We start from the raw sequence: 24,964 nt of genomic DNA on the forward strand, positions 1-24,964 counted from the left end.
CACTGAACCGTTGCACACACAGACAGCAGCGGGTGAATACATTAATGTGACCAAAGGAAACCGCCAGGAATTCAATCTACAGTGCACATTCATCCAATTTTGGAAACTCAAGTTGATGTAAAGCTCATTAAAAACTGTAACAGCATGTAAAGACAAAGACCAGTGCCTTTGGGCTGAAGATGAAACATATCAGACAACACAGCTGGGCTTCTATAGGGCTCGCCGTAAACAGCCTCTCTGAACTGAGAGCCAGAAGCATCAACAGATGAATACTCGCGTCAAAACAAACCTTGTAGCAATTTAAACACACATCCACAACGCTCCTTCAAAGGAACGCTAATATGCTGCAATTAGATGTCCTGTCTGGGTGAGGAAACTAAATTCACCGCATCAATCAGCAACCATTAAGCCAAGAGGAAGCTCAAACCTATTTTACATAAAATTCTGATAAAAAAAAAAAAACAGGCCGGGAGCTAAACAAAAACAATCACAGGCAACTTATCTGTTATCTCCAGTACTGGAACACACAGCCAGACATTCATAATCATATCTAAGCTGATAACATGAACATGCAGCAATTTCCTTTCCTGTGTTTTCACTTAGGGAGCGTGACAATGACTCACGCATGTGCACCTGCTGCTGGCGGAGAGCTGGCACCTGTGTGACCTAACATGCCAATAAAAGTCTGAGTCTGGTATTACAGGATGAGGATAAGTCACGACCCCCGCCGCCACCCCGGGGAGCTCACTGCTGCGCGTTACAACACAACACAGCGTGGAACAAAGAGACAACAGTAACAGAAAAAGTGTGAAACATTTCATTAGCTCTTTCTCCAGAACAGGGATGATCCTTTTCCTGTCAGAACTCTTTGACAGGCTCCACCGACCGACTGAAACCTGCTGTTCTTTCACCTAAGGTTTGGCAACTGATGTCAATTATCTCCAAGACTGCACAGCAGGGGCAGATTGGGCATGCTGCAAGGTTGGAGATGGAGGGGGACGATGGGATTTTCAGGTAGCAACAACAGAAGCTGGCATGGCACAATACATATACAGTCCAAAAGAAATCAGGGTGTCTACAGGTGTCGGACACTTACCAACAGAAGGTGAAGAAACACTTATGTATTGTCTTGCAGAGATACCTACTGAAGATAGCATGCTAACCAGCTAGCGCTGTTCTGTCTTTTCTCGTGATACCACTCTGAACCCCCAGTCTGGTATGCTAACTGCATGGCAAACTGAGCTAACTGCAGCTACAGTTAGCAGCAGTTGGTGGTTACTCTGGTTATATGTTGCCTATTTGTTTGGAGTATGAATTCGAGATGTGTTCAATACTTACCTATTGCACCTTTAAATTTCTTGCTTTTTTAAAAACCTTTTCAAGATTATTTTTCACCAAATTTAAGACTGATTATTTGACAAATTATCTTCTGAGGGTAAGTTAAAAAGGTAGCTTAACTTGCCAACAGGTAAGAGCAAGTATAAAGTAAAAAGAAGGCGGCAGGTGAAAACATCAGACATGTAGACTCCCTCAGAGGAGCCAGACCCATTTTGACAAAAGGAAAATAAAAGATGAATAAATCAAGTCAGATAAAAATATGGGTGGCAAAAAACACATCGAAATTTACGACAATTTAATGACTTTTAAGGCCTAATGTTTATAAAATCTAATTTAAGACATTTTAAGGACCTGTGGACACACAGGAAATACAAGTATGGAAGAACAATAACTCACCCCGTCCAATAGAGTATTTGCTAAGTGGACACGTGGATCCTTCCTGAAAGGAAACTCTAGGTTCGCTATGTGGAAGATCGAGTTGTCTCTGTCGATCATGAATACTTCATTTTTCCCGTTGATCAACATCATGTACCTGCAAAAGAAGAGAAGGAAAAAACAATGTAATAAGAAGCTAGCAAGGTGTACTTGTGCTGGTCAAAGAGCCGCTATGAGCCTTAAAATAATATTGCAATATATTTGGGCTATATTGCAATATACGAATATGTTGACATTTTGAAATCTCCTCAAAAGCACTTCATAAAAGCTTGGACTGGGTGAAACCCAGGGACTACGGATGGAAAGTAGCTAGTAAGCTAAATCCGGTACAAAGCATCTTCTCTCATCTCGAGACTAATGTTATTTTGTACATTGTCGCTGATACAAATAAACTTATTAAATAAAAAAAATAAAATAAAAAATAAAACATCACATTATTTTTGACCAAATACCTTCATATCGATATTGTGACGATATTGTAGGTGTGAATATTAATACTTTCATAAAATATTTGAGATTTTTGATGAATATAATCATCAGTAATGTGGATATGCTGACTAATTGGGTAAAGGTAGGTATCAGAACAAGTAGAGGCGTCGGTAAATTCAGAAAAGACAACGCTTGTGCAAAATCACAATATAACAATGTCCACCATCTAGAGATTAATTACCAATAATGATGTAATACTGATATAGTGCCCAGCCCTCTGCACACGTGGTTACACACAATATAAAAGCATAAAATTAAAAGAAAAAAACACTTATGTAACTGATTAGACATGCAGAGTTCTCCATTTCAGGAGCAGGGCGTCGGATTGTTTCTTTGGCTCATCATCGACTATTATGACCCCCGTGACACTCAAATAATTAAACATTGCTCTGCTTAAATTTCATTCCTCCAGACAAACAATGGTGCCTATAATTTTCTTTAATCAGTTTTTTTTTTTTTTGGAGGACTTAATATGGTAATCTCACTATAGAATCGCTGTGAGCAAAGACAAACAACACTTGAGATTTGGGTTCCACTCAGCAACACAAAACAACAAAGACTGTGCATATCTCTAATGTGCAAATTGGTTGTGTTCAGTTCAAATAAAACAAAAGGTGAAGGCGAAAGAGCTTTTATCATGACTGAGAAAGGAAGGATCAGTGAGCAGATACCTGATAATTACAACGAAATACCAAAGCCGTCACATTTCCTTTTATCTAGCTGAACTATCAAACGGAGAGTCTTTTTGCTCAGTGTTTGGCAGAAACCTCAAACTTTTACCTCTCATAAATACTTCAGGTTAATAAAAGAGCAGTTTTCAGTCCACGAATACTGACTGGACTATTCACAGCCATGTGAATAAAATGTTCGCTTTTCTATTACAATTGTCCCCGTTTGCCTCACACCGATACAAAAAAAGCTCGCAGGAGATTACTCTATCTTCATATTGCATACATCACCAGTGGTTAGGTGACTTGTTTGCATGAGCACAGAGCTCAACTAATCCATGGCCAGCCTTTGCAGGTGAGATTAACACCAACATGAAAATATAAAAATTGTTTCCAGTCTCCCATAAATTGAACTTCTGCAGGGATATATAACAAAGAAAAATGTGCTGAAACGACTCTGTAGCAACTTTTAAATCACTTTCACTAAACATATGTAATCCACTGAAGTATTTCTACAACATATACTATCATTATTAATATTTAAATGATACGTTTCTGTTAAGACGTCTATTCCTGCTGGTATTATCGGATTAGACTGCACTACACTGCGGGGGTTTCACTGATATTTTGTCCATGTTATTCTGTTTGGGCTTCAGTAAAAGCCAAATTAAGCTGAACCAATGGAGGAATTCGAAAAGATTACTTTTTATCCACGAGTCCATTCGACTGGGAGATTCAAAAACTTGAGCGCAGTGACCGTTAGACTGTTGAAAAAGCTGTCAAAATAGGCCAGCTTACCAGCATGGGTCACGATATGAGCAATTGTCTGGTATTAATTTGCCTCCACTCTTCCTCTACATTGTGCTCACAGGTGTGGCAGGCTGTTGAAGCATGAAGTGCAGACATGCACACAGCCATATACCTCCATCTCCACTCTAAGAACTACGACAATGGAAGGGGAATATTCTTAAAACATGAGTGCACGCTTTGAGGAATAATTCTGGGAGGTATAAGCTGCCAACAGCTCTCGTTCCATATGAGCTGATCTGTTATAGTGTAAACACCCCATCTGGACAGTAGTCATCCAAATCATTTGAAACCAAATTACAATTTCAGCAGCTCAATTTAAAATGATTACCCTAATATGAAGCATATGATGCAATATTTCAGTTTGATTGGGGCTGAATTAAACCATTTAAGATGAGTTATTTGTACGGAGGTCACCGACTTCCTAAAAGAAAAGTCATCATTACATAAATAAGGGGCCAATCTGGATAAAATAAAATAGAACCTCCATACAATCAATCATCTTGTAATCTATAGAGCAAAATATGCAGGTGTGGCAACAAAATGCAATAAAACATATCTGAATAATATCCAGACAGGCACGATTGTAAGCAAACCGTTCATACCAAATGTTTATTGTTTGATCAACAGAGTCGGCTGATCACTGAGCCGGCAAACATTATATACAAATTCAAATGAGGGACAGCAAACAGACAAAATCCTTAATCCTCCCTTCTGTTGGTTCCAAAAGACGAGAAAAGAAAAGAGAAAAGACGGGCCACGCCCAGAATCACAGGCACCAGAGATGCCTTTGTGCTCTCCTCCAGAATAGTCGTCAACTGTTACAACAGTGAGCGTTCACTGCTGAAAGATCTTCATCCAACTGCTTCGTTAACACTGTAATTTAGCGGGATGCATGCATTTCTGTTACTTAGAAGCTCATATCAATCTTCTAAATGTGGTATTTCCATGTAAATAAGAGCTGCACATTTAATTTTTGCACATTTTTTTGATAAAATGTCAAATGTTGACTTGAAATATCTTCTTTGTCTGTAAAAAAAACAACAAAATTTATCTTCCAATAATATAAAAAAACAGAGAAAAATGTTTGCCATTTATGCTGAAGAAATGACTAATTTTTCTGTTCATCACCAATTTGCTAATTACTGATTATTTCTGCACCATGTATAATTGCATATTTGTGTCTTTTGGTTGATTAGTGAGTTTTCTGGAGAGGGCTTATCTTTGTTATCTCCTTTGAGGCATGTTGTTGTTCTGTTCTCTGTTCTCAAGGAGAGCTCGATAATGACTGTTTCTATGACTTGACCGATTAAAAAAACCCAAAACTCAACTGACAAATGTACATTTTTCGCAATCTGGCGGCTTTATTACACACCTCTTATGAACCTAATTACACTTTGTGAGCTGCCTGCTGCTCTTTAACACAAAATACCAAGAGGGGAATAAAGCAGGATGAACTAATGTCTTAATGAGCAACTGCAGGCTGGCTACATTTTCAAAGGTCAAGTATTCTCATCATTGCCGCAGAAAATAGAAGCTTATTATCATGTTACTTTAACATATTGGATAAGTTATGCCATGAAAACAGGAAGAAAGCTTTGAAGGTGTACAAACTCAGAGGCAACACAGACTGAAGGGTGGAACTGAGATTAATGACTTCCCCACTGACAAAGCCATGCATTTCTCATACCTGCTGTGACTCTCGCACCATTATCACAAAGGGATTAGACATAATAAATATACCATCGATACCAGCTGGTTCAAAGTGGGAAACTTGACGAGCTGCCAGGAAAGGGTGCGTGTAGAATAATACACCAGCCGACAAAAGTCAGCACTGAAAGCTGAACTGTGCCTTTTAGAAGGGTCATACTTAAAGGTTTAGAGCTGAAATGATGTATGGCTTAGCCGATGTTGGCCTATCCCAGACATATTGTATCGGCTTGCATGTTGTAATAAAATGTGTTAAATGTGTGTTAAATTGTAAATATCCTGCTTCCATTAGATACATAACTTTGTCACAAGTGTTTTTATGTATATATTCTGTGTATGTATATATTAAGAATATCAGCCGATAAGGAGACAACGAAGAAGAAGAAGAAGAAGAAGAAGGAGAAGAAGAAGAAGAAGAAGGAGAAGAAGAAGAAGGAGGAGGAGGAAGAGGAGGAGAAGAAAGGAGGAGGAGAAGAAGACAAAGAAGGAGAAGATAGGAGGAGTGGGAGGAGAAAGAGAAGAAGGAGAAGATAGGAGGAGGAGAAGATAGAAGAAGAACAAGATAGGAGGAGAAGATAGGAGAAGAAATAATCGGTTATTGGGATTTGCTTAAACAAAAAACTATATTGTGTGTCCTTAAGATCAACTCTTTGTCTAAGAGGTGCAAGGGCATTGTGAAAAATGCCTTGGAAAGCGAAGTCAATTTTGGTCGTTTTGTCCAGCTAACAGCCAATCTCAGTAATTTAATTTACAATAACATAATACAAATGTACATACGGGAGAAGATGAGATCAGAGGACGTTTAGTAATTTTGCTCTAAAAAACAATCTAAGGAATCCATCTCTCTTTGTCACTGACTGTCAACGCTAATAATGTTGATGATGATATTATGTTGATGACTAGGACTGTGATCATTTAAAGGATTGTGGTAATGTTGGTATCCATGAATATGTTGATGTCAAACAATCACTGCCTTGAGATATGTACACCTTTTTCTTTTGTCCTATACGTTGGCACTCAGGTTCCCCCAGGGGAATAATGTATCTCATATCCTATCATATCAGAATGGTTGCGATCTGATGGTCCATTGATCATTTCAGCTCTAGTATGATATCACAACAATGATTATTTACCTCTGTGAAGCCAAAAAGCAGCATGCTAAGTAAATGAGCTACAGCAGTATTCTTTATTTCTGGCCCTCGACAATCACTGTACTTCAAGTTTTAAATGTTTCTGTGCCCCGACACACCAGATTCAAATGAATGGGTTGTTTTCAGGCTTCAGCAGAGCTTTATGACGAGCTGATCATTATAAATCAGGTGTTTCGGGGCAGGGGAACATTAAAAACATGAAGGACATGGGTCCCTGAGGATTGAAGAACACTGAGTAGGGTGAGCAGAGGGGCGTAATAACAGGTTGAGCCAAATCATGGTTGAGAATCAATAAAAATATTTGGAAAAAGTGACATTTCAAAATCAGGCTGATGCGTGTACCAAATTACAACCCATAAACAACAGAAAACTGCACACCTAAGAAATCATAGATAATATAAATGAATGGGATCATTTTTATTCCCCTTGTTATTTTCCTTTCAAGCTTTAGTGCAAAAACACACTTATCCATGCAGTATGAAGCCAAAGTGTGTTTCCTTGAGAGGCCAGGTCTTTTTCAAAATGTCCGTCAATTCTGAGGCGCAGCATGGTGTGTGAAATTACTATTGAGCTCTGAGGGAATTACTACTGTCAGTGGCTAACTGGACAGAACAATCTTTCAAAGTGGCACAGAATGTCTAGTTATTGTTGTGATGGAAGTAAAGTTGGGTGGGAAACCATCAGCTTCACAAAAAGCTGTTGTCTTTGATAAACGCTCTGCTTTTATGTACCTCCAGGAATAACAGCGTGGGTGGGTGGCACTCCCTGTACAGTCAGTGAGCATTTCAATGAAGGTTTTTGTTTTGGGGGGAGGCGGGCGGGAGAAGAGATGCTAGACATACTCAAAAACTCTTCCAGCAGAATGGCGAAGAAAAGAGGTTATCATAACTAGGGATGCTCCGATCAGGGTTTTTTGCCCCCGATACGAGTCCGAGTCCTTTGATTTTTGAGTATCTGCCGATACCGAGTCCCGATCCGATACTCTTATAATACATTTAAAAAATTAAAAAGATCGAAGAAAACTATCCAAGGTGTCCCTTATTTTTTATTATATTTTACCACCCCTCGATATCCCAAATTTACATATCTGACAGTTTGCAACTGCATCATTCTCGTCACTCACTTTAAAATACTTCCACACAGCAGACATGGTGCGCCACAACTCGCCACTCCGCTTCAAAACAAACTGGCGTGCTGGTCTTCTGCGCATGCGCATGTCGTAAACGGTGGTAGTAAATACTCATTTTATTTTTTTTATTTTGAATCACCAATAGCCCATATATCAACAATCTAATACAAATAATGACTAAATAAATATATATAAAACCGATCTCTGATCGGGTCGTAACGTCCGAGTCCCGATCGAGTCTTCAGTGGCGTGATCGGCCCCGATTTCCGAGTCACGTGATCGGATCGGTACAACCCTAATCATAACCCCTCAGCACACTCTTCAGTTTTAAGAGAGACCAATAGAGAGCTCCAAGCTTTGAGATTGACCGCCCTCCCCCTTCAGTCTTGAAAGGAGAGGGAGACAAAAAGTTTGCCTTAAGATATAAATCAGGGTCAACCAAAAGTCTTGTCATCCAAAAGTCTTGTGGAAACTATGAGAAAAAAACAAAAACGTGGGAGGAGAAGGAAAGAATGGTGAGTGGGCCAGATATAGCTGCACCTACATTTTCAGGGCGGGATTGGACGCAATGGGAGCATTAAAAAGACTTAACAGGAAATGTCTGGATGGCTCGTTTTGGCAAATGATGATTCCCACGGTTAGGAAAATCCTCTTGTGCAAAGGGATGATATCTTTTATCTGAGAAAGGGACCAGTGTCTGACAAGATCAGACAGATAGGCAAAGTGTCGCATCAGAGCAGATCTGTCAAACAGAGAGGACACAACAGGTCCACACTCAGCAGAAGTGGTTCTCCTGCTGTCTAATTGGCCAGTAAGCCATGGCTAACGCTGTCAAGTATGTTGAGAACTGAGCAGAGGGAGACCATTAGTGCTGCGTTACACCCAGTGGTCCTCTCCTTCATCAGTTTCACCGTATTCATCTTCCCCATTTCCTCTCTGAAGTTATGGTAACAGCAGACGCTGTATTCTCCATTTATGACCAGTAGGAAAATATTCAACTCAAAGTGCTCCTTTATTCACACAAGTGTGCGTCCCTCCCTGTCTTCTCGATCCTTCCCTTTCCGCTCTTGTCCTCTGATGGACGCAGTGAGCCTCGGATTTTCGCCACATCCCCGAGCCCCGTCCCCTGAGCACTTTAGCCCTAATGAGGCACAGGCGGCCATTGTGTGGGCTTTGCCAGCCAAGTCCCGTGGCATGACTGAGAGCAGCTGAGCTCCAGGGGAGGTCTTAGATCAGATCCAGCAGCTTTGCACATCATTAGTGGTGCATCAACAGGCAGGACTGATACCCAGACCAGATGCAAGAACGTGTTGATTTCTCTTTTTTTTCAGACAGAGTTAAGAGTCATGACAGAAAGATCCATCTTCCGATGATGTGGAGTACATACTGCACATGGCACATCGTATATTTCTCTGTTTGATGTGGTGATCTTCTGGCAACATTATCACATTTGATAGACTTGTGAAATTACACCAGCCAGATTCTTTTTCTTTTGGATAAAGCAGAGATAGACAACTTTTTAACTTCCCCCCCTTGTAGCATTTCACTGTGGTATTACTGTTGGCGCCACTATCACATAGCAACAGGGCTACCGGTAGCAGCCTGGCTACTGCCCAAAGTAAAAAACAACCATAAGAAACCCTGAGCTCAGTGCTTCAAAAGGACACCTGGTTGTTTCTGATCTAGTAAAACAAAAAAATGCCAGTTTTGAACCGTCCCAAGTCCCGGGGGGAAGGTGAATCACATATCAGGGAGGGAACAGACTTTGACACAACACCGGCGTTCTCCATAGAGTGAATGAGAGACAGTGAGAGTGTTTCCAACAATGCTCAAACCAAGAGAAATCCAAAAGTTTACTAAAGATAATGGCCTTTTATTCAGTCACCTTTCGCAATAACTTCCAGGGGAAACATCAGAGAGTGAGGGAGGAAGTCAGCAAACTTAACTGAACACGACGTGAAAACGTTTGAATACATTACCTCGTCTGCGGTTTCACAACATCATGAAACTATGTGTTCTTTTTCAGACAAAACACAATGGGAGTTCCTCCCCAATTTAACTTTGGTGTTAGCCCTGTTGGGAACTGTCCCATCCACTACAAGGGAGACAGCCCTAAATGCTTCACATTACCAAAGCAACCAGTTAGTTTTCATTAATTATAAGTCTTTATAAACCTCAAGATTGTAATGTTGTTAAGGCAAATGCACTCACAGGTAACTTCCCCGCCTCTGATAAGGAACTGCTTCCCAACGTTTTACAACAGAAAGATGTTACTCCAGATGTTATGACAAAATAACATCCGATGTGACAAAAGTCAAGTCTAAACTAACCACAGCCTCTGCTGCTGAAGAGTGACAAACACAAGGTAAGCGATGTAGAGAAGTACAAACTGTCTCCGAAAGCTCAACTAACCCACAATAAAGCATTTGCAACTCATGCCCCAGTGGTTTCTTTGATAAAGCATTACGGAGCAGGTGTAGTAGTAAACAAAAATGAGCAGTAATGCCGTTGACAAATTCCTTGTTACACAGTTTCTGCTTTTGTGAGCAGAAATCCGTGTTCATTCTTCTTGCCACCGATGCACAAAATAAGCAGCCCAAAGTTTCAGTAACAATGTTAACCCAAGAGGAAAGCAGATATTGATTCAGTCTAGCATACATGCTCTCCACTAAGCAGGGTTATAGATGTTATAAATTAACTCAATAACCAGCAGAGACGGTACAACACAAGTAATAATGCTCTGAAAATAACCAGCCAATTAAGAGAAGACAGCTATTATAGATGAGTGAGGATCTAATCTGGCAAATCAAAGGAAAACATCTGATTATTGATCCTTCAGAGTGACTGAAGTAATGGTTGGGGATAGCAGTGGACTCTGAGTAGGAAGTCCAGTTTCTCTAATAAAGTCCAAGTAGCAGCATTGTTTGTTTAAAGTCTCGAGGACGTAATTGGCCTTTTTCCCTCCTCCTCTCCCTCTCTGGGGCACAAACCAATCAACCACTGACAGAAGGCTCTACAACAAGATGATTAAAAAACCCAACACTGACTTTCTTTCCCCTCTTTGCAAATCCACTGATGTTGCTGTCCTTTCCAAAGCCCATTAGAAGCCACCTTCTTGGCAGATAGCAGGCGGTGACAGGGTCTGTGCGTCAGGGAGGGCTGAATAATATTTTGAGGTAAAATGGGTTGGCTGAGTACTTTGTCACGGTATTGTGTGTTACTGAGCAAGGCACTTTGATTGTCAGAAATGTTGATGCATTGCTCGGCAGCCAAAAAATGAGGCTGAACCGTTCATGTGGGCCTGAGAGGAAGTCCGTTGTTGTTCACCTTTTCCTGCAGAAAACTATGCTTTTGTAGGAAATTACTCATTTTAAAAGTAAAATGACTTGCACAAGAATGGCAAACATTCTAATCTTTGCCCAAGTAACAAAGGAAAGCTGGAGGGATTTAGAATATGTAATACCTAAATGAGACCCTCGGGCAACAGGCAGAGAGGGGAAATCTTTCTGGACCACCTTGAAGAGACAAATTTCCTATTAAAAATCCATTTCAGGTCCTAAAAATGCCACTGGATAGAAAGTGGGGCATTTAATAAGTAATTCTCTGTTCACTGTTTGCAATGCCTGGCGAGTATGACAAATTGAGCTCACGCTGCACCGCTGCAATCAGTTAATCTCACTGAAAATGAACAAAAACATCAAAACTCATGAATCTTATTTGATGCTTTGCAAGTCCTCCAAAGATTACAGCTTATTTGTCAGAATTCATACTTTTTCATCATCAGAGAGATTTTAGGATAAACAGAGCAGAGGAAATGGTGTTTAAAGTGGAATCAATTTGTTGATGCGCCGACATCGAATTTTAATAACACTGTTTCGGTACAGAGACCTTCATCAGGTTATCTAGTATTTGAGATAACCTGATGAAGGTCTGTGTACCGAAACGTTGTCATTAAAATTCATCGCAAGTGAGGTGAACGGTGTGAAAGAGTTTTTTCCTAATTTCGTCGGCCTTTGGTCTTCTCTTACGCATCTGTCGATCCACAGGTGCACAAAAGCTGTACTCCATGTTTTCTAATCAAGTATAAAAGATTATTAAAGAGCTGTGAAGGGGATACAGCGTCTGTAATTCCTGTTATTTCAAGCCGGCAGAGTGGAGTTGATCCTCTGGACAATACAAGCAGTGACTCTAACAAGTTACTTTTCTTAGTAGGTAACGCTGTCACGTAACCAGCTACTTTTTAATGGCAGTGATTTTGTAATGCAACAAGTTACTTTCAAAAGTAACGCTCACGACACTGGTGGAAAGGTCAAAACCAATGTTTTTTTCCATTATATTTGTGCATCCCTTGTTTCCTTATTTGCACTGACACCACAAAAGAGCTCATTTTGTGTTTGTTGTCCTTCAATCTGATATATTGTCCCGACGTAATGACTAACCACATCTGAGGAATTTTAATCTAAAAAAAAAAAATAAAACCCTGATGGAATTTTTTTTTTTCTTTTTTAACAAAACTGTCTCTCATTATCACTTCTTTTGTGTGAATTCAGTTTTACACAAAAGCCAATCTTGTATGAAAGATGTGGCTATTTCGCTGGATAAATTAAAACTCAGACGAGGCAGGCTTTAAAAAAAGTGGTGATCCGTTTCTCTCAGTTCAGTCGAATAAAGTAATATCAGATCAACAGCAGGAAAGAACAGACTGTCCCTCACAGACAGAATAAAGACTCTTTACTCTCAACATGCATCCATAATGGTAAGTTTCCCCCAAGTAAGAGCACAGCCTTGCCTTACTGCATGCATGCAGATAACAGCAGGGCAACAATTGTGAGAATCACTGCCTAACGACACCACATCCTTTCAGCGAGTTCCTATAAAGATTGTCAGACGTACCGTATAGCCTGCTGTGTGTCAATTTTCCGGAAAAAATTATGATAAAGACACAATGCTGCCGTCGGCTAAGAGCGGAAATAAGCGAAACAAACACCGACAGGAGACTGGCACCATGCTGGCAAAACACAGTTCACATCAAAGTTTACTGTCTAACAAATAAAACTTTTTTCCATGTAAATATGCTAAAGTTCTGCGGTTATCTACACATAGTGAGGAGTGGAAAGCAACTTCAAGTTTCTGCCGAAGACTGTCAACAAAGTTCAAAACTCAGGAGTTAGGAGATGCATATGTTTTGATAGTCCAAAAACCACTGATGTGCCAACACTTCCTATGCTGTTATACTGTTGTTTGGTTTGAGAAAGTTTTACTGCACAGCGCATCTCCCAGTTTCCCCTTATACATGGAGCCCCAGATGTCTGGAAACCAAGTTGAGTGGTCATAAAAACAAGGGTTGCATGTATTAGGTCAGCATTAACATTATGTATAATAATGACAAATATAGAGTATCATGTTTTCAAGAGCCTCTCATCTCCACTGTAACACACACACACGGCACTGATTGAATTACATTAAGGATAAATGTATTAGGCTCTCAATTAGACTCAAGCGCAATATGTGCTGGTGAGACTAAACTCCGAATTATTCTGGTGGGTGGGCCTAGAACAGAGCCATCGCTCATACAAGCTCTGAAGAGACAAAAGCCATCGTCATTCAGCTTAACTCCAAACACTTATGTTTAACTAATATTAATTTAGAAAAGCTCTAAGACTACATCAAGGACTGGACTGTGTTTTTTGTCAACGAATTCCAATAAAAGACAGAAACCAACAACATGTTGGTTCGTCTTTCACAACTCAACCCAAAATCCGCTTGTTCCCCTGTAAATCTTTAAAATTGTCAGACAAAAATATAGTTAAATTATTAAAACGGTATTACGTCTGTCTTTGGTGATGAACAATGGCCAGAACATTTTTTGCACAACATTATGATGACACACAGAAGCTGACCTTTATACCTTTTGGATATAAAATGTCATCCCTACATCATTTTATCCATTTAGACACTTGTTGTCAATGTTGTCACAATTATCATATATATTGTTGCATACTGGACAAAAGTGAGTCCAAGTCGACATTAGGGCCAAAGTTGAAGAAATTACCTCAAGGCATTCTTGAGATAATGTGTTTACAACTTGAAAACATAATGCCTCCGGACATGGCCATCGCCGCTTCAGGGGCACAAAGAAGCTTAGCCATTCCTAAAAGGCTGGACGCTGTAGCTTTCTCAAACTGGAGGAAGTATTGCAATTGTTGGGGACTATTTTCTGCCATGGAATAAGAAACATTCAGCATCCAAGAGAATATTGAATTGACTCCAATTAACTACCCTACCTCTCGTTTGTCATAATGAAGCAGCACCCTGCCAACAGTGTTGTGATGTGTTTTTAATTGTTTTTGAAAACAAAAGAGGTATATGGCACAAAAGGATACACCGATCAGTCACAACATTAAAACCACTGACAGGGGAAGTGAATAACACTGATCATCTCTTTAAAATGCAACGTCCTGCTGGGAAACCTCGGATCGTGGCATTCACGTGGATGCCACTTGACACACACCACCCATCCAAGCACCGTTGTGGACAAAGTACACACCCTCATGGCAACGACACTCCCCAATGGCAGATATGAAATAGGTGGTTCTGATCGGTGTATATATGAAGTTCTGGCTACATTCCCAGAATTCAAGTTCAGGGAATGTGCATCAACTGTATAAAGCTTAAAATCACAGATTTATCTCAGAGGGCTTTCAATCTGCACAACATACAACATATTTTGGATAGCTGGTAGTTGGATAAATTCATTATACGGTTTGTTTATTACAGTAAGAAAAATATGAAATGCAGCTAGCTGTACCCTTAAGGCACAATCTGACCAGACGGCTTCAGCTGTCAGTCTGTGCATCAGCAGATCCTCCTTTACAAAAACTACTGATAATGATAGGAAAATTTTACTTTCATGTGTTTCTTGTTTTGAAATTGCCAGCGTTGCTTAATTATGGAACGTATTTTTTATGCATTTGTGACTAGTAGTATACAGCAGAGAAGGTGCCCTTCACCTCGCACACTTCCCTTCCTTTGTTGATCTTGTTTTGATCATTAGAAATAAGACTTCATATTGTATGTTAATGAGGTACGTCTCTTGTTTTTTGATAAATTCACCTTTGTATTTCACTGCTTCAGTGTTCAAATTTACGTGAAAGCAGTAGATCATATTCTCAACATAGCACCTACACTGCAGTAGTGATGATGACTCATACCTTGCATACTATATCTCTCTCTCTCTCCGTTTCTCATGACTGAAGAAAGCCTCCTCTAGTAGCTGGAGGAAAAAACAGGGTGAAGGACAAAAGCTCGAGGCAGGAGAGGAAGAGCTCAAAATCCCTCTTTATATACATTCGGGAGAAAAACTTTCTCACAATACTTTCAAGCATTCGCAGACGACAGCAGTCGATCGCACACATCTGCAGCATGTTGGTCAGGGGCCAAATGTGTAACCTGTTAGTCTGGCTCTTACAAGAAATTAAAGCACTGGTATGTAAAATTCTGAAATTGACTGCTGTCATTAAATATTCACGAGCACATTTGCACCAGCGAGAGAACGCTACACACTACTGGAATACTAAAATAAAGAGCCGAGAGCAAATAAGAAATTCTCCCAGAAATGTGACAGGAAAGAAAAAGTGCTGTACACTGATCCTCCTGTGGGTCCATCAGTGAAGCCATTTCACAGCTCCACTGCTATTTAAAGACCGCCCAGGTTGATTAGCTAGATGAAGGTGCTGCGATTAAAACCTAATAAGTGACAGGATTCACATTAGCATTCTCTCTCAGTCTTCTCTAACAACCCAGAAAGGTAAAATTAACACCTCAGCTACACACAACTCTGACAGACACAAACTCACTGTACACCTATTGAATCTCAAAAGGAGCCTAATGAATAGGAAGAGAAGCCAATCAGTCCAGTTAGAGACACAAAGAGCGATGCCCGTATCGACATATGTAGACGAGAAGTCATTTATTGTAAAGAAACCCATGAACAATGGACCCACCGTGTGCCATCGGCTTTCCAGCTGACTTTGTATGGATTCTGTTCCAGGAAACGAAGGTTTTGCCTGTCCATGGACACAGGCTGCGCACCAGGAAAACCAGACCTGCAACAACAATGAACACACACAGCTTATATTGATCCTTCTGAATGACAGTCATTTATGTGATCACCCGAATCTCAGCATTCTGACCTCTAGAACTAATCCATTTCATGTAAACCCTCACCAGTACATGTACTTCAGTTAAAACATAGTGTACAAACATGACCAGAGCCTCTTTCAGTAAGATTTTGGTTTTCCTCATTGTTTTGCAGCAGAGGTGGCAGGGTTGCAGTTTTTGGCATTTGTTCCATGTCCATCCCTGTTCGCCTTATTTTTGGTTCTAGTGCTGCAAATGGTTGTAGCACTCATATTGTTCAAACTGGGTACTTGATCATAATTAAAAGGGCTACCTCTGTGCACTCGGACTTGTGCTTATTTGTGTGTTTGGTTTGTTTTTTTATCCAGATTATTAATTTTTAATTTTCCATTTTATCTTCCTGTGGTTGTCTACCACTCCTGAATGGATACCGGGTATTGTGACATGTAGTTTCCCCAGTAAACATACCACACTCATCTCCTGTTGCAGTCCCTCCTGACTGGTCGGCTGCTGCTCTACTTGCATTATACTTTCCTCCAGAGCCGCTTCTCACTGCCGGAGTGTCTCTAGGCTAGAGAGAGCAGACAGGCTGAAAGTGCTGGCTGCCCCTCCATATGCAGCCCGATGGCAAAGCCGGCTTGCGGAAAAACAAGTTGTTTAAGCTTGGTGTGTATGGAGAGGCAGCCCTGCCTGGAGACACTCTGTCTGTCCACTCTGCATAGCCCAAAGACACAGCTGCAACCCGAAGATCAGTGTGTTTAAGGGAAAAGTACAGCTGGCAAACACCTCACCACCACCACCTCCATATAGACACACCAGCACACATGCATAAATGCTCTCTATGGCATAGGCCAGTTGTGTAGGTTACAATGTTACCTACGCTGTGTTTTTTTCCCATTTTATTCAATGTTTTGGTTGTGTGGTTTTATTTCATTTGTTTTTTATTTATTAAAGATATTTCAATATATTTTTTCACATTTCTTGAAAGAGTGTACTTGCATTATTAGATCAGATGCATAAAAATGGTCTTAAAGTGAGTATTATATGCTTATTGCAATAACTTCTCGGACAATATACAAGAAAATGTAGAATCATGACAGATAAATTAAATATGTTAACTTCTATGGAAACTTTATGTGTAATGCTTCATTTTTAGGTCGAGTCCTGTGTTTTCTGTTATCCAACAATCAAATATTTATCTTTTTACCTTATTAACATTTTATTAGGTTCTCTTCTTGGTTACTGAATCATTCTTTTACTCAGTGAAAACCCTTAATGGCTTAATTGAATAGCGTCAACTTATCTGTATTAAAGCACTCACGCAGTAACAAAAAAATTAACTACCAACAACTGTGGAAATAGCAGTGTGGGGTGTTACAAGATGCAGCAGTAAAGCTGCAGCTGCACATCTCTATAGAAAAGAAAAATCTATTCCTGACTCTGCCGCCTGTCTGAAAGTGTCAAGATCTAAAAAAAAAAAAAAAAAAGAAAAAAAAGAAAAATGAGTCACTCCCAACACAGTACAGTACAGTACACCCACATATGTGTATACAAACACACACAGTATCCCAGAGGGCTGCGAGGAGGGTAAAGAGAGGTTCTTCTTACTTGTCCCACTCGGCCATCTCCTGACACTTTCTTTGGATGTCTCCCAGTTTAGGTTGTGTGGTGACCTGCGTGACGCCTTTCACTGAGATGCCTTCAAGGAACACTGCACCCTGGGAGGGAAAACGAAGGAAAACAGAAGGTTGAATTGGATTGAATTTAAAGAGACACTCTCCCACACACACAAGAAAAAAAACATTTTAAAATGCCGGTGATAGCTTCCAAACAGCTGCTTCTTTGCTTTATGAATCACTGTGTGCAGAAAAAACAGGTAGAAAAATTATAAATCCAGCTTTTCCTTTTGACCTCTCTCTCACTTTAATTACTTTATGAATCCACATCGATAAAGGCCGTTTTTCCGCTAAACTCACAGGAGACTCGACTCCTACTGAAGCCTCTCTCCTCAACCCCTCGCTGCCTTCACCCTTGTTTATGCAGTTATCATCTTACGCTGGTGACATCTGTAGCACTCCTTTTTCAACTAAAAAGGGATTCTTGCTCATTCACCCCACTTCCTAATCTCATTCATTTCTCTTTTAGCATGACCTTTTCAACCCTCATTCCTTCCCAGATGAGTCTTGCTAACTGGTATAATATTATAATATGTGCCAATTAGAAGAGAAACAGATGTGGAATGGTAATATATGTCACCAAAGTGCCATCAGTGCATATGTTTTGTGTATGAATGGCTGCATTCAGAGGAGAAAGTCCTGTCATGGTTCAGATTCATCTCATCCTCCACTTTTCCATTTCGAGGGAGTTAATGTGAATTAAACAGCTGCTTAATCTCATGTATCTACCTGTAAATCAGGACAAATTAACAGCAAATTAAACCTTGTTTGTCCAGCCAGGTGAGGACAATGCCATTTGAACTTCACTGAGTAATAGAGCTGTGTACTGACACTGACTTCCTGAATCGATCTGATTTCCATTCACAAGGTCCTGATTTGATTCGATTTCCGATCAGAGTCGACTCAATTCAATATTGCTTCGGTTAGGGGTATTTCAGTTAAAATACCAGTTATGCTTGGATATGAAAGAGATTCTGAGAGTAATATCCTGCAAGACGTGGAAACTTTCCCAACACACACTGCAGCAACATGACCTCCCCTTTACAGAAGCAGATTTATCACAGATCTTTAGGGGTGTCACAGTTTCTAAATCGTAATTTAAACTAAATGAGTTTTCAATTTTGATCATCTAATTCAAAGGCAATATTGAGAACGACACAGCTAGCTTATCGGTAGCCTGCAGCTGTACTTCAAGACATTTGTCCTTATATGCACAAAGACAAACAAGTGACTGGTTCAAAGGTAACTGTCCGCATCAGAGATGTTTAAGACATTGTTTGTTGATATGCTTGGGAAGATAGTTTACTAAGAAAAGGTTTGCTAAACCAAACTTTGGAAGAAACTAAAATTTCTTTTATTTTGTTGTTAATTGTTGAATCACTGAAGGGTGGTATTATTTGTTGAACCCTAGAATCTTAAAATTTCATGAATATTATTTGGACTTGCTGCAACCTTTTTTTTTTTTTACCTTATGCGAGTGACAGTCAGGGCAAAAACACTCCTATTAGTCTTAGTATTTATCCATAATATCCAAAATAGCAGTGTAGTGTATCATCAAACGTTACGACTCTGTTTGCTTTGATGCTGTGCCAACTTTTTTCTACTTTTGAACAGACATTATGTTTCTTTTCATGGCAGCCAAAGCCAGTCTAGACTCTGAGACAGGCCACTCAACCAAGAGACAGTATTCCTTAATGAAAGTGAAGTAATGCAGCCTGGATGAGCTGCTGCATAACTCAACAATTGGATTAGACTTGATTCAGGTTTTCAGTAAACTCTTTGCAATAACAGTGGCAAATAACTATTCACTGTTTATATTTGGATACAACTGTGATTTGTACAAAACAAATCCATGTTTTGATTGACTTTCTACTGATCAAACACTGTTACTGTTGTCTTTCCATTGCCTAGCCTTTGACTGAGGACACGTTGGTGATGCTGTTCAAATTTAAGCTTCAAAATTAGTCTGGCTGAGAGCATCAGCTCAATGTAAACGGAAGAAAAGCTAATTATATGCAACTGGAGATGATTCAACACTTCTAATTTCACCGAACGGCCCTGATGAGAGCTTTACATAAAGATGGGGAGGCGGCTTTCATCTAATCAAAATTATACCTCTGCCAGCAGCTGAGATGGAAAGTGTTGGTGAATCCAAACGTCAAATTTACTGGATTATTATACGTAATTGAACACAAGAGTCTCATTTCTCTCACTTAGAAGAGAAGCCTCCCTATAGACCCTACATCATCATGCAAAAGCTCGATGTCATGTGGAGAGGGACCGAAGGATTTTCCACTTAACAGTCCATTTCCCGGAGCTTCCCCGGAAGTCTCACCAGTTTCAGCTTCTCCTTCTTTCGTTTCCCGGGACCCGACCCAGAGGAGCTGGGGCCCGACTCCTGGCCCACAGCGTTACCGTCATCGTCCACTTCCCCTTCGTCCTCGTCGTCGAAGCACCACTCGGGGAGCGCGGGGGCTGCGGGCGTGTCCTCCTCGTCTCCATAGCGACGGAAAAGCTCTTTGAGGTAGTCTCCCTTGTAGATCCCGGGGGCTCGGGCCTGGCTAAAAGCTGCCACAGCTGCCTCGACGCTGATAAGACACAAACACAGATGGGGAATCTTAAAGAGCTTTATGTATTCTTGTTACATTATTTCTCTGTTCCGTCTTACTGTATTTCACATTTGATCTGGTAATCGTAACTAGCACTGCAACCATTTGTTGATTAATTAAACAACAAAACAATTGTCAGCAATTATTTTGATGATGAAGATTTTTTCAAGCAAAAACATAAAACATTTGAGGATTTCAGGGTCTCAAATGTGAGAACTGGATGCTTTTGCAAATCTTCTACTATAGTCGACTGAATTGGAGCCGTAGCTAAGGATAATTTTCATTCCATATTAATCAGACAGTTGTTTTATTGCATTCTCTATAAAAAGTGAAAAAATGAGATTACCTTGTCAACTGATTAATCAACTAAATGTTTCAGCTCTGATGTGAATTTTTCAGGGTTTGGATCAGAAAACTTACAGCCATCACCTTGAGCTCTAGGAAATAGTGATGCAAAATTTTTGGACATCTTAAAACTGGCAAGTCTAAGAAATACAGGGAAACTGAAACTGAACACAAACTCCTGAGTCCGACAGATGCCAGTTTGAAGACAGGGAATACAGTATGGAGGCGATTTACAGCAGTTCAGGACTATGACTCCAGGGACGAGAAGACATGGCAGGCGGGGATAGGAGAGGCATGACGCAGGAGAGAGTGTCAGGCATCAGCAGCGGGCATGTAAAGCCAGAATACTTTCACGTTTATTAAATCACACAATTTATTTTGAGCAAGCAATAGCTGATTGTAGAAAGACAAACCAAGACTGTTTTGGGGAGTTTTATTGCGTGTTGCTTTATGTGTTTTACAGTTAGTAAACAAGGCAATTAAGCTCTTCTTAGTTCGGTAACAAGAGAGGTATACATTTTTCTGTTTGATAAGGAAAATCGGTTTAAAAATATTTCCTTTCTTGACATTTTGTGAGTTTATTTTGTTTATTTACTGGACTAAGTAGTGAAGTTGCCGCTGAAAGTATGGAAGCTATCAGACCATCGCCTCTTGAGGTACAAAATGGTATTAGGAGTTAGGATGGACCGGGGCTACCTGGTTAGCATGCTTACGTCAGTAAATATCTCTACAACACAGTGCATACAGTACAGCAGACATGACTTTTTTTAAACTTAAATTTGGCCATATGCTAAACAAAACCCCTTGAAAGACCAAGCTATTAAACACCAACATTTTATCATAATTCACTTAATGTTAAGAGCATTTTTCAAGGGCCAAAAACCAAAATACACCACCATTGATCATTTGAACTGTAAATGCTCCCAGAATATTCATTACACAGGAAGTAGTGGGCGGAGGGAGGGTTTTAATCAGCATGTCCACAGCTTCCAGGGATTCTGCTCTCTCAGACAGCTGCTCCACCTCTCACTAAACACACCCCCTCTTCTGCTCCGCTGTTCTAAATTATTTAACACCTCTGTCGTGGGGTGATGAGCTCAGTCACTGCCAACCAGCAGACTTCTTTTATAAAAAAAAAAAATCACTGACAGGGGTGGGAGATTTTTGAATCAGATTCATGATGCAGGCCACCTGGGTTGTATGGTTTGTGTTGTCATGCAAGACGATTGTGAGGATTGTGAAACTCCCTGCAGTATGAGTGATTGAAGGGGGGGGGGGTCGGCCCTTACCTCCAGTCCATCTTCTCCACCAGGTATGCACATATCAGAAAGCCTGTCCTGTTGAAGCCATGCGTGCAGTGAACACCTTCAGGAGAAAAAGCAGAACAATGGTCAAAAACTGAGAATTTACATTTATATTAAACCTTAGGCACTTAGCTAACACTCTTGGATGTGTAATAGTAACAAAATATGCTGCGAGTCATATCACCAATCTCTCTTTTCCCCTCATCTATGCTCAACCGCCTTCACACAATTTAATGTTGCATAATGCAAGTGTGGCGTCATTGTTTCAATAGCCCTGTGGTTTAGGCACAATCTTATCCAATGTGCTCCCGTCTCACATCAATAACATCAGTCCTCTTTGAGATGAACTAAGGCAGAGTCCATGTTAGGAGCGAGGGCATCACAGGCAGATTTCCTCTCTCTGCTCAGAGGGGGGCCTGCCTTCATACTCGCATTAAAAGTCAGCTGTTGCACAGACGGATCCAAGAATTTAGGTAGCATTCAAGGAGGTGGATGAAAAGGGCACACGATGAACAAAAACAACAAAGAGCAATTACACTCTTTATTTTGAAGTCTCTTGAGAAGAAAGACTCCCTAAGCGCACTAAAAGCCCAATAGACAAATTTTGTTCACCATTTCAAGAGAATGTTCAGCTAAGAAAATAATCCCATAATTTTGTAACAAACATCATCATCAAGCATCCTTCGGCAGGTGCACAGTAGGGCTCGCACAACACAAAATGCAACCATCTGACTCTCATATCTCCCCAGCAGCGGACGTTTGCCTGGCAACGCCGAGGATAATGAAGATGAAATGAAGCAACGTCAGAGGATGGGGATCACATTTACCAGCCCAACTGTCTAATTTGGACATGTGTACCGCAGAGACAACAAAACCTAATCACCAGCTGGATAAAGACGGGACATTGATGAGATGACATTCACACATTCTGCTCTGATGTTGGAGCAATTTGATTTAGTAGGCAAGAACAGAATTGGACAGGGTTAAAAGATGCTGGAGTGTGAGGTACAAGAGAGCACCCTGCTGTCACCAGTGTGAAAGTGCAACTTCAATATATAACTTGCTCGAGATAAATGGATAAATATAATAAAATATAATAAAATATATATATAAGAAGGAACAACTCAAATTATATAGCTTTACATACCCAATTTCACTGTATTAGCAATAAATACATTACAGTCACCAATCTATCTTTGAAGTAAGGAATCTCTGTCTGTTTGTCTGTATGTTATTCATATATCTCAAGAACAGTTCATCCGATCTACTTCACACTTGGCAGGTTTGTTGCTGGGGACCCGAGGAAGTGCAGTGTCGAATTTGGTGCAATTTGGACACATGACCCGTTCAATATCAATAAATCTTGAATAAAAAGCGAACACCACTGTGCAGCAGCAGGGGCACGGCTTTAGTGCTCTGGCTTCATGGCTCTGCAGACTGAGGGTGGGCTCATACTTGATCCCGTGATCTCATGGGGAAGTAGACGTAAACAAAATGGAGATTAGCACAGTGCAACAATTTGCTGTGGTAACGCGTTGAAGTGAGAAAAAAAACAAAAGCAGAAGATTAAATGAGTCTGGATGAGTTGCAAGACGCACTGAACACGGGTTTTCTGTTCTTCAGCGAGAACTGAAGGTGAGATTTTGAGTTTCTGTCAACAATAGTATGCTAGCTAACGTTAGCCTCAACGGCTAGAATGTTTTGGCAGCACCATAAACTTTAACAATGTTAAATAGGTGTTTACTACAAGTTACAAATATAACATTCACTGCCACTAGCCTGAAGAAAGCAGCATCTGAATGCCAAACCCAGATCACACTGTAAAATTAGGCAGTGCTGGTCAAATATGAATCTAGATTTGTTACCGCATAACCTCGCTATACTGCATTTTTGCTTCAAATATGAATCATATTTTAGTATATTGCTTAGCTGTAAAAACAGAATGTTCATGACCAAATGGTCACTTTGGATGCTTTGTAACTTTCTTGGGTGTGTTGAGGGGGGCAGATTACTGAAGTGTGGGCCCCAGTTCAAGGTGAAGCTTTAATTCTAATGTAATGCTGAATAGTTTAAAGAAAATTAAAGCACCATATGTTGTATTTTTGAGGAAGAAAGGAAGGAAGGAATAATAAAGGATTAAAAACAAGAGACACCAATTCAGTTCCTATAATCACATTTACACTAAGGGATCTCATGCAACCCTGACGCTAATTAAACGTTTCTCGCGGAGTACGCTTAATTTTTTGAAACCTCATATAACATATTCCTGATCCACTGCCTACAAGATGGAGAAAATGCGTCTTTATATTTAGGAAGATTAAGCAACAAACAAACACAGTACAGAATGCCAACAAGTCAAGCTGGAACTGGTCCAAAGAGCAGACATAAGAGGATATAACTGAGCTATAATAGTGCCGGGGTCTGTAGTCAATTCAAGGACCTCTTCAACGACGTCTAATGGATTGGAACAGTTCCAAGCCGGCAAAATGTATGCAGCAGATATGAAGTTGGGATCATTTTACTATGGTCACATGCTGGATCTATGTCTGGGCTGCCTCTCTGACAACTTCTCTTTAGTCCATCATGCCCAGTGTAGTATTTGACACTGTAATGGCCCATGTCTTACACAAATACAGGAAAATAAACAAGCTACCTTGATCGAGATCCTTAAGATTTGTTTTTCGGCGGACAAACTGTGACACTGTTTTCTAAATTATCCGAAACCACTTGCCGCTTCATATTTCACAATAATTTCATGTGACATATCGGCCCAGTTACACAACCATACCACTACATCTACAAGAAGCTAAAATCTGCCTATTTATCAGATTTCAATGCGTTGCTCAGCTGCGTTCGAAACTATTTACATGTGCATCAAAACTGTTAACAATGAGCCATAAGAAAAACATGATTTATTAACTTGATTGAACAGAAACCAAAAAAAGTACATTCTGATGAATAACAGTAAGCTGTAACCTAACTACAGTATTTCCACGAGGTTAAAACTCCAAAAGCAAAACTGCCCACATACAGACATCAACACTATTCAAAACCAGCCTTTTAAACCATATTTATTTAGTCAGAGTTTAGGCTTGGTGTCTACTGATGTCCTTTCACCTAGAAATCACCTACACAGTTTTCAGTGGGAGAGGAGTGTTGTTTCT

At 40.2% G+C, this 24,964-nt stretch overlaps 1 protein-coding gene across 1 annotated transcript in view; it reads right to left on the bottom strand.

Annotated features, from left to right (window-relative positions):
• rngtt (RNA guanylyltransferase and 5'-phosphatase) overlaps positions 1–24,964 on the bottom strand; it is a 101,981-nt gene that overhangs the window by 68,659 nt on the left and 8,358 nt on the right. The window contains exons 5-9 of the mRNA XM_073493477.1: positions 21,786–21,861; positions 19,878–20,130; positions 17,475–17,584; positions 15,731–15,832; positions 1,735–1,870 (exon numbers count right to left, since the gene is read on the bottom strand). Coding sequence (XP_073349578.1) covers positions 1,735–1,870; positions 15,731–15,832; positions 17,475–17,584; positions 19,878–20,130; positions 21,786–21,861 — 677 coding nt within the window. The remainder of the gene's footprint in view (positions 1–1,734; positions 1,871–15,730; positions 15,833–17,474; positions 17,585–19,877; positions 20,131–21,785; positions 21,862–24,964) is intronic.

The sequence above is a fragment of the Pagrus major genome, chromosome 22 (assembly GCF_040436345.1).
Source record: "Pagrus major chromosome 22, Pma_NU_1.0".
NCBI lineage: Eukaryota > Metazoa > Chordata > Actinopteri > Spariformes > Sparidae > Pagrus > Pagrus major.